At 38.1% G+C, this 12,572-nt stretch overlaps 1 protein-coding gene across 1 annotated transcript in view; it reads left to right on the top strand.

Moving 5' to 3' along the window:
• The window catches only part of VWA3B (von Willebrand factor A domain containing 3B), a 250,566-nt gene that overhangs the window by 190,171 nt on the left and 47,823 nt on the right, over positions 1 to 12,572 (top strand). Inside the window, exon 22 of the mRNA XM_011969675.1 lies at positions 7,705 to 7,906. Coding sequence (XP_011825065.1) covers positions 7,705 to 7,906 — 202 coding nt within the window. The remainder of the gene's footprint in view (positions 1 to 7,704; positions 7,907 to 12,572) is intronic.

The following is a 12,572-nucleotide window of genomic DNA, read 5'->3' as shown; positions in this document are numbered from 1 at the left end:
GTCCATATTTATAAAGAAAATGGTCTGTAGTTTTCTTTGGCATGTTTGTCTGGCCTTGGTATCAGGGTAATTCTCTTCTTGTTGACTGTTAAGAAGTATTCCCTCATCCATTTTTTGAAAGAGTTTGAGCAGTATTGTTGTTAATTGTTTGGTAGAATTCATCAATGAAGGCAACTGCTTCTTAACTTCCCTTTTTTTGGGGGGGTGGGATTTTGTTTTCTTATGCAAAGTATTTAATTGTTATATTGGCTGTTGAGATTATCTATTTCTTCTTGAGTCATTTTGGTCATCTGTTTCTAGGAATTTGCGGATTTCATCTAGATTATCTATTTTTGGCATAGAACTATTCATGGTATTCGCTATAATTCTTTTGATTTTTGTAAGCTGAATTAGTAACGTGCCTGCTTTCACTTCTGATAGTAGTAATTATGTGTTTTTTCCTTTCAGTCAATCTAACTGAAGATTTGTCAATTTTGTTGATATTCTTAAGGAACATGCTTTTAATTTTGTCGATTCTCTCAATTGTTTTTCTATTCTACAATTTGTTTTTAAGTGCTCTCTTTATTATTTCCTTCCTCTGCTGGCTTTCAGTTTAGTTTTCTCTCCTTTTTCTAGGTCCTTAAGATGTAAATTTAGGTTGTTGATTTGAGAGCTATCTTTTAATGAGGAATTTACAGTCATAAAACTTCTTCTGAGCACTGGCTTTGCTGCACCCATAAGTTTGGGTGTGTTATGTTTTCATTTTCATTTATCTCATATTGCTTTCTAATTTCTCTAGTAATTTCTTCTTTGGCCTGTTGGTTGTTTGAATGTGGTGTTTAATTTCTATGCATTTTCCATTTTTCCAGTTTTCCCTTCATTGTTACTCTAGCTTTATTCCATTGTGGGCGGAAAATATACTTCATGTGATTTTGACCTTTTAAATATCTTGAGAATTGCTGTGGTTAACATATGGTCTATCCCAGAAAATGTTAAATGTGCACTTAATGTATATTCTGATGTTGCTGGATGGGGTGTTTTGGATATGTTTGTTAGGTCTAGTTCATTTATAGTGTTTTCTAGTCCTCTATTTCTTATACATTTTCTGTCTAGATGTTTTATCCATTATCTAAAGTGAGGCGTTGAAGTCTCCAACTATTTTTACACAGTTGGCCCTCCATATATGTGGGATATGCATCCATAATTCAGCCAACCATGCATAAAAAATATTTTTAAAAACAGAAAAATAATAATACAACAATAAAAATACAAGTAAAAATAAGTATAGTATAACAACTATTTACATAGCATTTACATTGTATTTGGTATTATAAATAATCTAGAAATGATTTAAAGTGTACAGAAGGATGTGTGTAGGTTATATGCAAATATGACACTATTTTATTTAAGAGGCTTGAGCATCTGTGGATTTTGGCTTCCATAGGGGGTACTAGAACCAATCCCCCATGGGTACCAAGACATAACTATACGTAACTGTGTATGCCTCCCTGTGATTCTGTCAGTATTTACTTCACACATTTTAAGCCTCAGTATGCATGTGTGTTTCTAGTTTTCATATCTGCTTGATGATTTGAGACTTTTAGCAATATAAGATGTTACCTTTTGTCTCTTGTAACAATGTATAACAAATCTATTTTGCTGGTGATATTATAGCCACTCCAACTCTCTTTGGTTACTATTTCCATGGAATATCTTTTTTCATCCTTTCACTTTTAATCTATTTGTGTCTTTAGGTCTAAAGTGAATCTCTTTTTAAGCAGCATATAGTTGGATCATTATTTTCCTCATTCTGCCAGTCTTTCTGTTTTAATTGGTGAGTTTAATCTATTGACATTTACAGTGATTACCGATAATGAAAAATTTACTTCTGCCGTTGTGCTATTTGTTTTGCATGTCAAAATTTTTGTTCCTCAATTTCTCCAATATTTGTGTCTTTTATTTTTGATTTGTTCTAATGGGTCATTGTGTTCGCTCTTTATTTCCTTTTCTGTATACTTTTTAATTATTTTCTTAGTGGTTACCATGGGAATTATAGTTAACCTCCTACATTTATAACAATCTTGTTTGAATTAATACGAAGTTAGTTTTAGCAGCCAACATTAACTGTTCCTATTCAGCTTCAACCTCCTCTATGTAGTTATTGTTACAAATTATATCATTTACATTATGTGCCCATTAACATTGATTTATAATTATTATTTTATGCATTTGCCTCTTAAAGAATAAAGAAAACAACAAAATGAGTTACATACCAAACATACAAGAATACTAGTGTTTGTATTTACCTATGTAGTTATCTTTACTAGTCCTGTTTATTTCATCATGTGTCTTAGAATTATCTTCTGTATCCTTTCACATCAACATGAAGAGCTCTTTATAGCATTCCTTTTAGGACAAGTCTACTAGTAACAAACTCTCTTACCTTTTATTTATCTGGAAATGTCTTAATCTTGTCTTCATTTTTGATGAATAGTGTTACCAGATACAGAATTCTTGACTGATATTATTTTTTCTTTTTTTTTTCAGCACATTAAATATATCACCCTGTTGCCTTCTGGCTTCCATAGTTGATGATGTGAAATCAACTGTTAATCTTAAGGAAGAGTCCTTATTTATGACAAGTCACTTTTGTCTTATTACTTTCAAGATTCTCTCTTTGCCCTTCAGTAGTTTAATTATAATGTGTGTTGGTGTGACTCTCTTTGAGTTTATCCAGCTGGAAGTTTTCTGAACTTCATGAATCCTTCTCCACATCTTTGGCAACACTTATTTTCTATTTTTTTTGTTTTTGTAGTGACCATCCTAATGGATATGAAGGATATCTCATAGTGGTTTTGATTTGCATTTCTCTAATTATTTTTTTATGTGATTCCTGGACATTTGTATGTCTTCTTCAGGGAAATGTCTAGTCAAGCCCTTTATCCATTTTTAAACTGGGTTATGTTGTTGTTGAGTTGTAGGAGTTCTTTGTATATCCTGGACATTAATCCATTCTCAGGTTTATGATTTGCATACACTTTCTTCCATATTTTAGGTTCCTGTTTCACTCTGTTGATGTGCAGCTATTTTCTTTGATGCACAAAAGTTTTTAAGTTTAATATAGTCCCATTTGTCTATTTTTGCTTTTGTTGCCTACACTTTTGGTGTCATATCCAAAAAAGCTTGCCAAATTTGGTATAATGAAGCTTTATCCCTGTTTTCTTCTAGGAGTTTTATAGGCTTGGATATTTAATCTGTTTGAGTTAGTTTTTATATATGTTTTAAACCAAGAGTCCAACTTCATTTGCATATGGATAGCCAGTTTCCCCAGAATCACTTCTTGGAGAGACTGTCATTTTTCCATTGTGTAGTCTTGGCACCCTTGTCAAAAATCACTTGACAAGATCACATGAGAGCTTATTTATGGACTCTCTATTCAGTTCCAGTATTCAGTATGTCTGTCTTTGGGCCAGTGCCACTGCTTTGATTACACTACAGACAGTCCACTGTTTTGATTATTGTAGCTTTGTAATATGTTTTGATATCTGGAAGTATGAGGCCTCCAACTCTGTTCTTTCTCAAGATTGTTTTGGCTATTCAGGATCTGTTGAAATTCCATATAAATTTTAGGATTTTTTTTTTTTGTATTTATACAAAAAATACCATTGGGATTTTGATAGGGATTGCATAGAATTGTACATCACTTTGGGTAGTATGGACATTTTAACAATTAAGTCTTTCAATCCATGAACACAAAATGTCTTATTTATTTATTTGTGTCATCTTTAATTTCTTTCAGCAATGTTTTGTAGTTTTCAGTCTACAAATCTTTCACTTCCTTAAAATTATTCCTAATTTATTCTTTTTGATGCTATCGTAGATGGGATTATTCTCTTAATTCCTTATCTGATTTTTCATTGTTAGTGTATAGAAAGGCAACTGATTTTGTTTGTTGATTTTATATCCTTTAAGTTTGCTGAATTTATTAGTTCTAACAGTATTTGTAGAATCTTTAGGGTTTTTCTACATGGAAAATCATGTCCTCTACAGAGATAATTTTACTTCTTCTTTTCTAATTTGGATGTTGTTCCTTTTTTTTTCTTGCCTAATTTCTCTAAGACTTCCAGTACTATGTTAAATAAAGGGAGAAGAGTGGACATTGTTGCCTTATTCCTGATCTTAGAGGAAAAGCTTTCAATCTTTCATTATTAAGTACGATAGTAGCTGTAAACTTCATTATGTTGATGTAGTTTCTTTCTATTCCTAGTTTGCTGAGTGTTTTTATCATGAAAGGATGTTGACTTTTGTCAAATGATTTTTCTGCATCACTTGAGATAATCATGTGGGGTTTGTCCTTCATTTTGTTAATGTGGTATATTACATTAATTTTCATATGTTGAACCATCCTTGCATTCCAGGAATGAAGCCCATTTTTTTCATGGTGATTATCTTTTTAACGTGCTGTTTAATTCAGTTTGCTACTATTTTGTTGAGGATTTTTGCATCACTGTTCATCAGGGACATTGGTCTGTAGTTTCTTTTTCCTTGTAGTATCTCTGTCTGGTTATGGTATCAGTGTAATTTCTGTCTCATAAAATGAGTTAGGAGTATTTCTCCCTTTTCAATCTTTTGAAAGAGGTTTGAGGAGAATTGTTATTAATTATTTCATTGTTTGGCAGAATTCTCCAGTTAAGCCATGTGGTACTGGGCTTTTATTTGTTAGGAGGTTTTTGACTATTAATTTGATCTCCTTACTAGTTATAGATCTATTCAATTTATTTATTTATGATTCAATCTTAGTAGGCAGTATGTTTCTAGGAATTTATCCATTTCTTCTTGGTTATGCAATTTGTCGGTATAATATTGTTCATAGTAGTCTCATAATCCTTTTAATTTCTGTGTCATCAGTTGTAATGTTTCCAGTTTCGTTTCTGATTTTAGTTATTTGAGTCTTCTCTCTTTTTTCTTGGTTAGTCTAGCTAAGAATTTGTCAATTTTGTTGGTCTTTTCAAAAAAAAACAATCTTTCTTTCATTGATATTTTTTCTGTTGTTTTTCTATACTCTGTTTTTAATCTTTATTATTTTCTTCCCTCTACTAACTTGGGCTTTCATTTGTTCTTTTCCTAGTTCCTTGAAAAGTAAAGTTAAATTGTTAATTTGGGACCTTCCTCCTTTTAAAATGTGTTTGCCACGATAAACTTCCTTCTTAGTACTGCCTTCACTGCATCTCATACATTTTGATATGTTGTGGTTTTTTTCCTTTATTTATCTCAAGATATCTTCCAATTTCCCTTGTGATTTCTTCTTTGACACATTGATTGTTTAAGAATATGTGACTTAATTTTTATATATTTGTGGATTTTCCAGTTTTCCTTTTGTTATTATTTCTAGCTTCATTTCATTTTGTTCAGAAAAAATACTTTGCTTTCAACTTTCTTTTTTTTAAATATTTGTTTTGTGGCCTAACATTCAGTGTATTCTGGAGAATATTCCGTATGTACTTGAGAAGAATGTGTATTCTGCTGTTGTTTGGTGAAGTGTTCTCCATATGTTGGTTAGGCCCAATTGATCTGTGTTGTTCAAGTCCTCTGTTTCATTATTGATCTTCTGTATAGTTGTTCTGTCCTTTATTGAAAGCAGAGCATGAAGTCTCCTGCTAATACTGGGTTGCTGTCTATTTCTTCAATTCTATCAAAGTTTGTGTTATGCATTTGAGAGCTCTGATGCCAGGTGCACACATATTTATAACTGTTATATCCTCTTAGTGGATTGGCCCTTTTACCATTATATGCTATTCTCCATCTGTTATAACAACTTATGACTTAAAATCTATTCTTTAAGTTCACTGATTCTTTCTTCTGCTTAATCACATCTGCTGTTGAATCCCTCTAGTGAAGTTTTCAATTCAGTTATAATATTCTTCAGCTCTAGAATTTCTATTTGGTTCTTTTTTATAGTTTCTGTCTCTTTGTTGATATTCTCATTTTGTTCATGCATCACTTTTCTAAGTTGTATTTGTTGTCTCTGTTTTCTTTTAGCTCATTGAGCATCATTAACATTGTTGTTTTGAATTGTTTGTCAGGTAATTAATGTATCTCCATTTCTTTAGGACCAGTTTCTAAAGATTTATTGTGTTCCTTTGATTGGGCCGTTTCCCCATATCTTTGTGTGCTTTTCCCTGTGTTTTGTATGCCTTATGATATTTAGTTGATAATATGACATTTGAAAAAACAGCTATCTCATCCGATTTTCACAAACTGTCCTCTTACAGGTGAAGGGCTTCACCAGTTATCCCAGCTAGAAATGTGGGGGAATCTCTGAAACCTTTTCTGGGAATGTGTCTTCTCTGGGCTTGTGTGTATAATTTCCCAGTGAAAAAGGTTTGCCCGTTTCTTTCAGAAGCCTATAATATCTTGCTCCCCCTGGTGTCTCTCTGAAGTACTGCAGTATCTCCAATGCTGTAACAAGCTGTAGCGCCCATTTCTGTTCTCAGAGGTCCCAACCTGACATGCAAAATATACCACTGTTCTCATCAGCACTCTGAATCAGGCAAGACAGAAACCTGTTTCTTGAGAAGTCTCCCAAAACACAAGAACTTTGAATGTGTATTCCACTGTCTTCTCCAAAGGAGAAGCCAGGATTGGGGAGTTTTCTTCCAATTGCATCACATTGTTTTGGGAAGGAGGAGAGTTTAGGGCAGGCAAAATGCAACAAACTTTCTTACTCTCCTTCATACAGTTCTTCTTGGGTTTGTACTTGTCTAAGGTGCCACAAGCTCATCATTGGTTTCTGCAAAGGCAATTCGGTTCATACATTGTCAGTGTCTCTGTAGAGGAATGAGGGCCGGGATTTTTATTCCACCATCTTGCTGACATCATTCCAATAAGAATGTTGTGCTGTCTTCTGGGTACGAGTTTGTTTGTGGATGGAGTCCTGTGGTTGTGCTGAGTTTAGACTGTACTCTTCCAATACCCAACATCTAAAGAAATAAGTGATGCTTTCAGCAATAAGAGTGATAATCATGAATTGTTTTCTTTCTCGCTACCCATTCTCTTCCAGCAGTGTCTGACTCAGAAGCAGCTCAGACTGGAAACAGAATCTAGGACCTGGGCCATCACACCACACTAGCTTCCTCTGGAGTCCCACAGCCTGCTTATCAGCCATAGAAAGTTTGGCTTCTGTTCTTTATGTACCAAAACAGCCAAGTCAAATAGTTTAGACTTATTTAGGCTCGCAAAGAGGAAAGGAGATAAAAATAGCTAAAATGAGCTAGTATAAGAATTACTGCACTGAGGCAAATATTTGGGTTTGTTTTGCTTTGCTTTGTTTTTCAGAGTCACTGCTAGGCATACTTGTGTGAAATCTCTTTGAAGCTCATGTTTGGTTCTGCCAGATGTTAGGCTCCAAATATGGAGAAAAAAATGCTGAAAAATTTATGTGTATCATACTTCTCTAAAGTCAGATAACCTAATGAGGTAATAAGGAAAAGTACCTACCGTAATTCACAGAGATGGTTATTTCTAACCTTTGTAAGCTACCAAAGTCTTGATGGGCCAGAGGGTATGGCTATGATGCTGTCATCTGACAACTGACACTAGCTTCAACGGATGTTTCTCAGGGGAGAGTTTCTTAGGAAACCATCTTACCATATTTTTTCAATTACAGTCATTTTCTTTGCTTTTTGTTTCTTCCTCTTGTTTTTTGCTTGTTTGTTTGTTTTTTAGGTTAGCTGCAAACAAACCAATACAGTACTTGGAAAACAAAACAGTTTTAAACCAGGCTTTAGAACGGTTGAACTGGCCCATTTCGTTGAAAGAGCTGTCGATGCTGGAAAGTGAAATCCTAGCTGGGAAAATGTACATCCAGCAGGCCATGGAACTCCAGGAGGCTGCCAAGAAGAATTATGCAAACAAGGCCCCGGGAGAGGTGGGTGCCCTGGAGGTCTCTGTCTTTCCTCCTTCTCTGCCTGTCCCAAGTCATTGCCATCCCTACACTGGCTTCCTTCTCTCTCTCCCACTCCCTGCCACATTGATTTCTAAAAGCATTAGAGCCAATCCAGTTAAGGTCTCAGTACTTTTTTTCATCATAAAGGAAATGCCATTTGATTGTACTATGGACTTATTTTTAAAACAATACATCTTTTAATTGGAAAAAAAAAGCTAAATAGAAGTATAATGTAGTGATTAAAAAGCCTGGACTTTTATAGGAGCCAGACCAAGAACTAGCCTCAGATCTACTCTCTAATCTGTGTGTGATTTTGGTTACTCAGTCTCTTTAAATCTCAATTTTCTTGTAAAATAAGAGTATTAATAGTATCCGTCTCATAGGGTTGTTATAAAGAGAAATGAACATGTGACGTGCTTAGTATTGAAAGCTCCCTGTAAGTGTTAGCAATTATTTTTTATCACCATTAATAAAGCAAACCTTCTAAAAAGAAAAATAATTTATAATCTATTTGCCTTATTGCTACCACTTGGGAGCCTTTCCTTTTAGTTTTTTTCCTCCTCAAATGTTTTCTACATACCTGCAGTCAGAGTGTCTAAATTATTGTATATTCTACTTTTAAATTTACTATTATTTCATAGACTTTCTCTGTGTTTTTATTGAACTGTCAGATTTATATGGGTGATGGTTACATAATATTCCATGGTGTGAATATACCCTGGTTTATTTGATTCTTCACTAAACGTTAAACGTTTATAGTTATTTCCCGCTTTTCTGCTTTCTCACATAGTATTTTCATGACTCCTGTGGCGCACATAGTTGAATTATTTTGTTAAGATACAGCCTTAGAAGTCGTATTTCTGGAGCAAAGAGTATAAACATTTGGAGTCTATAAATACACATGGCCAGTGGGAAACCCACTCTCTGACTCTCCGTGGGTGTGTGTGGATGGTGCTTTGTTTGAATGTGTCCCCCAGAGTTCCTGCGTTGCAAACTTATCTCCCTTGCAGCAGTGCTGGAGGTGGGGCTTTTAAGAGGCGCGTGGGAAAAACCGCTCTCTCAGCCGGTGCTCTCGCACCACAAGGCAGTCCTCGCCCACAAGGCAGTCATCAACAGGGAAGGCGGCTTCTGGGACCAGAGATGCGGGGGATTTTCCCACACGTACCAAACAGTAGACACTGGTTGGTTCGCCTCCAATTCAACTCTGACACTACTACCTGGAGATGGCGTCAGATCCCACAGGTTGAGGGCTCTGTTCCCAAGACTGGCCCTCCCAACACATCAGTCACAAGTCTGGGCCTCCAGAACTTCTGACTGACCGGCTTCAAGTTGGGGTTCCCACAACTCCCTCTTTGAGTTTGATTAATTTGCGCGAGTGGCACACAGAACTCTGGGAAGCACCGATGTTTAGCAGTTTGTTACACACGATATGACAAAGGATGCAGATGAAGAGATGTATCGTGGGAGCTATGCGGGAAGGGTGCAGAGCCTCCTTTCAGTGAGTGCTCTCCCTGGGTGGGCCGCCTTCCAGGAGCCTTCGTGTGTTCAGCTGTCAGTAAGTTCTCTAAACCCTGTCCTTTTGGGTTCTTACGGAGGCCTCATTACGTAGGGATGATCGATTAAAGCATTGGCTATGGTGATCAACTTGACCTTCAGCCCCTCTCCCCTCCTGGAGGTTGGGGGTTTGGGCTGAAAGTCTTAACTCTCTAATTCTACCTTGGTCTTTCTGGTGACCAGCCCCACCCTGAACCTACCCAACACAGACACACAAGGGACAGTACTGCAGAGACCCCAAGGATGTTAGGAGTTATGAGCCAGGAACCATGGAAGAAAAATATATGTGTATATATATTATATATATGCATGCCAGATAAATATGTATATATGCCATAATACCACAAGCTGGCTAGACCATGAGGGCTCTGGTCACAAATGGACCAATGCCATCATCACAGGGGTGGATTCATTATTAAAGGAATGAGTTTGGATCTCTGTTGCACACTCTCTCTCTCCCATGTGATGCCTTTTGCCAGGTTATGGGTAGCAAGATGGCCCTCACCAGGTGCTGGTCCCTTAATCTTGGACCTCCCAGCTTCTAGAATAGTGAGCCAGTAAGTTTCTGTCTATTATAAACCACCCAGTTGGTGGTATTCTCACAGCAGCACAAAACTAACTAAGAGAGATATGGAATAGTTCATCCAAAATCTTACTAAATCCTAGATAATTTTCAAGTGTTCACCACATTCTCATCTAAAAATCCACCCCAGATCTGACTGTTCAGGTTCATCACCTTTGGTTCAGTCTTTGCCAAGTATTACTGGTTTAGCCTGGCTTAAAATTCTGTTTTTGATGCTCTAGATTCTTGTGTTTTGCTTCATTTTGTTTTGTTTGTTTTCTTTCATTTTATTCTTTCTTCTGCAAATCACATTTTTTCCTTCAGTGTAAAAAGCTATGTCTTTTGTGCAGAATGCAAAAATTTTTGTCACAGAAGGTCATATGTCTAGTAATGTTATTCAAACAAAATGACTTCCTCAAAGAATTGTTCAGTGTTTCTTTGGGAGGTGCCGTCTGACACCCCCAGACATTTCTCTATTTGCCTTCCTTACCCACATGCCCTGTGGGTACCTAAGACTCAAGAGGACCAAGAGTGAATTACCTGCCTCTCCTTGAAAAGATGATCTTCCTCTCATTGTGCTTTTCCCTGTCCTGCTTCATGCTTTTCCCTGTCCTGCTTCGTGCTTTTCCCTGTCCTGCTTCATGCTTTTCCCTGTCCTGCTCTTTCATTTATTCGTTGAAATATTTATGAGTACCCATGAGATGCCAAGCCCTATTCTAGGCACTGGGAGTACCTGGAACACAACAGACTTAGTCCTTGGACTATCCTAATTTGAATGAGGATGACAGACCATGGCCAGTCCCAGGTGTTGAGCTATGGAGACCTCGCTGCCTAACAGCAGAATTTGCTGGCCTATTTTTTTGTCTATACTTCATATTAACTTTGCAAATAGGAAGTGTTGCGAATGGAGTGAAAAGAAGCCTCTTGTGATTCGGAGCAAAGATCATTGTGTTCCACCGAATTCATCTGGAATTCTGGCAGTCAAGCTCGTTGTTTACAACATATGAATTAATTGAATTAATTGTTCTATGTCTTTCTTTTCTTACCGCAAAATGGGAATAAAAATAATTCCCGTAATTTCTTCATCCAAAAACCATGGATAAGATTCTGCGCGTGGGGCAGGTGCCCTCAGGCGATGAGTGGCCTCCCTCATTCTTTTCTGTCTCCCTGGGATCTCCCAGGGGGTACTTTATATTGGACACAAAGCCCAGCCCGATGGAGGAGACATTGCGCCAGGGCATCACCGCTGTGACAGCCAAGACCTGGTCTGGCCTTATTTGTAGCTGTGTCCATGGCACTAACAGTGAAGCCCAGTGCACAGGGGTCACTCAACAAATGTGTATTGAACGAGTGAAATGCAGACCCTTACAGCCTTTCACTGGATTATAAATACAACAGAGGCACCCCCAGAGAACACCTGGAAGATGGGGAAAAGTGACCTGACTGGGCGGTTAGGGAAGGCGTCACTAATCCAGTTTGGCCCAGAAGGATGCCTAGGAATTGCGGACTGGGGTGCGAGAAGTGTTTGGAGTGAAAGAAACAGCCTGGGCTCAGGCAGCGATGTGGGGAAGAACACGGAGTGTTCCCTGGGGAACGTGGCAGGAGAGACGGCGGGAACGGGAAGATGGTACCAGAAAATGAGGTACTTGAAGTCTGCTGGGGTCAGGGACTTACGCCTGCAGGAAATGGACACCAAGGAGGGGTTTTCGGCAAGCGAAGGACATTCACAGTTGTGTGTCCTAGAAAGATTATTCTGACAATGAGATGAGGCCCAACGTAAAAGACCAAAATCCTGTGCAGCGCTCCCCTCGAGAGGTGCTGAGTCCTTGAGCCAGGTGGGAACACTGGGGAGAGAACAGGTAACAGAGACATGGGCTATGGGAAAGTAGGACATGGGGGACAAAGTTGAAGATGCTCACGAAACTTCTGCCTTGGACAACTGTAGGAGCAGAAGCGCTGCTTCCCCTTCCATCTTTCCTCTGCTCCTCAGGGAGACGGGAGCACCCTGGCCAGCCTACCCCATCACGGGTCATCCTCTAACCCTCTGCCACGTGTCTGTTTACTTCGCAGCACACTTCCCTGCCTGGCATTTTTGTTTACAGTCTGTCTTCCCCACTGAAATAAGGGAGGGACTTGGTTTGTGGTGTTGTAGGTGCTCCCAGAGCCTAGAATCGTGGTGGGCACCTTGTAGGCATGCACACATATTTCAGTGAATAAATGAAAGAACAAACACAGAAGAGGCACAGTGAGAGAAAGAGCAGATTTTCAGGGAAAGGTAGTTCACTTTCAGCACTCCTGATTCTTAGCTATCCGTGGGACACACAGGTGAGAGAGGCCAGTAAACAGCCACACATCTGGAGTTTAGAAGAGTGGCCAGAGTTAAGGGGATAGATTTGGAGGTCATTTCAGGTGCTAGGAGAGGAGGAGGAGATAGTAGAAGGGACCAAGGTGGATAAGTTAGAGAAGCAGGAGGCCCGGGGTAGAGAGCCAAGGACAAGAGGCAGGAACTCAGCTTAGAAGGCCTGAGTGGCG

This window comes from Mandrillus leucophaeus, unplaced genomic scaffold (assembly GCF_000951045.1).
Source record: "Mandrillus leucophaeus isolate KB7577 unplaced genomic scaffold, Mleu.le_1.0 Scaffold9, whole genome shotgun sequence".
In the NCBI taxonomy this organism is placed as follows: domain Eukaryota; kingdom Metazoa; phylum Chordata; class Mammalia; order Primates; family Cercopithecidae; genus Mandrillus; species Mandrillus leucophaeus.
This window is presented reverse-complemented; position numbering and strand designations above follow the sequence as displayed.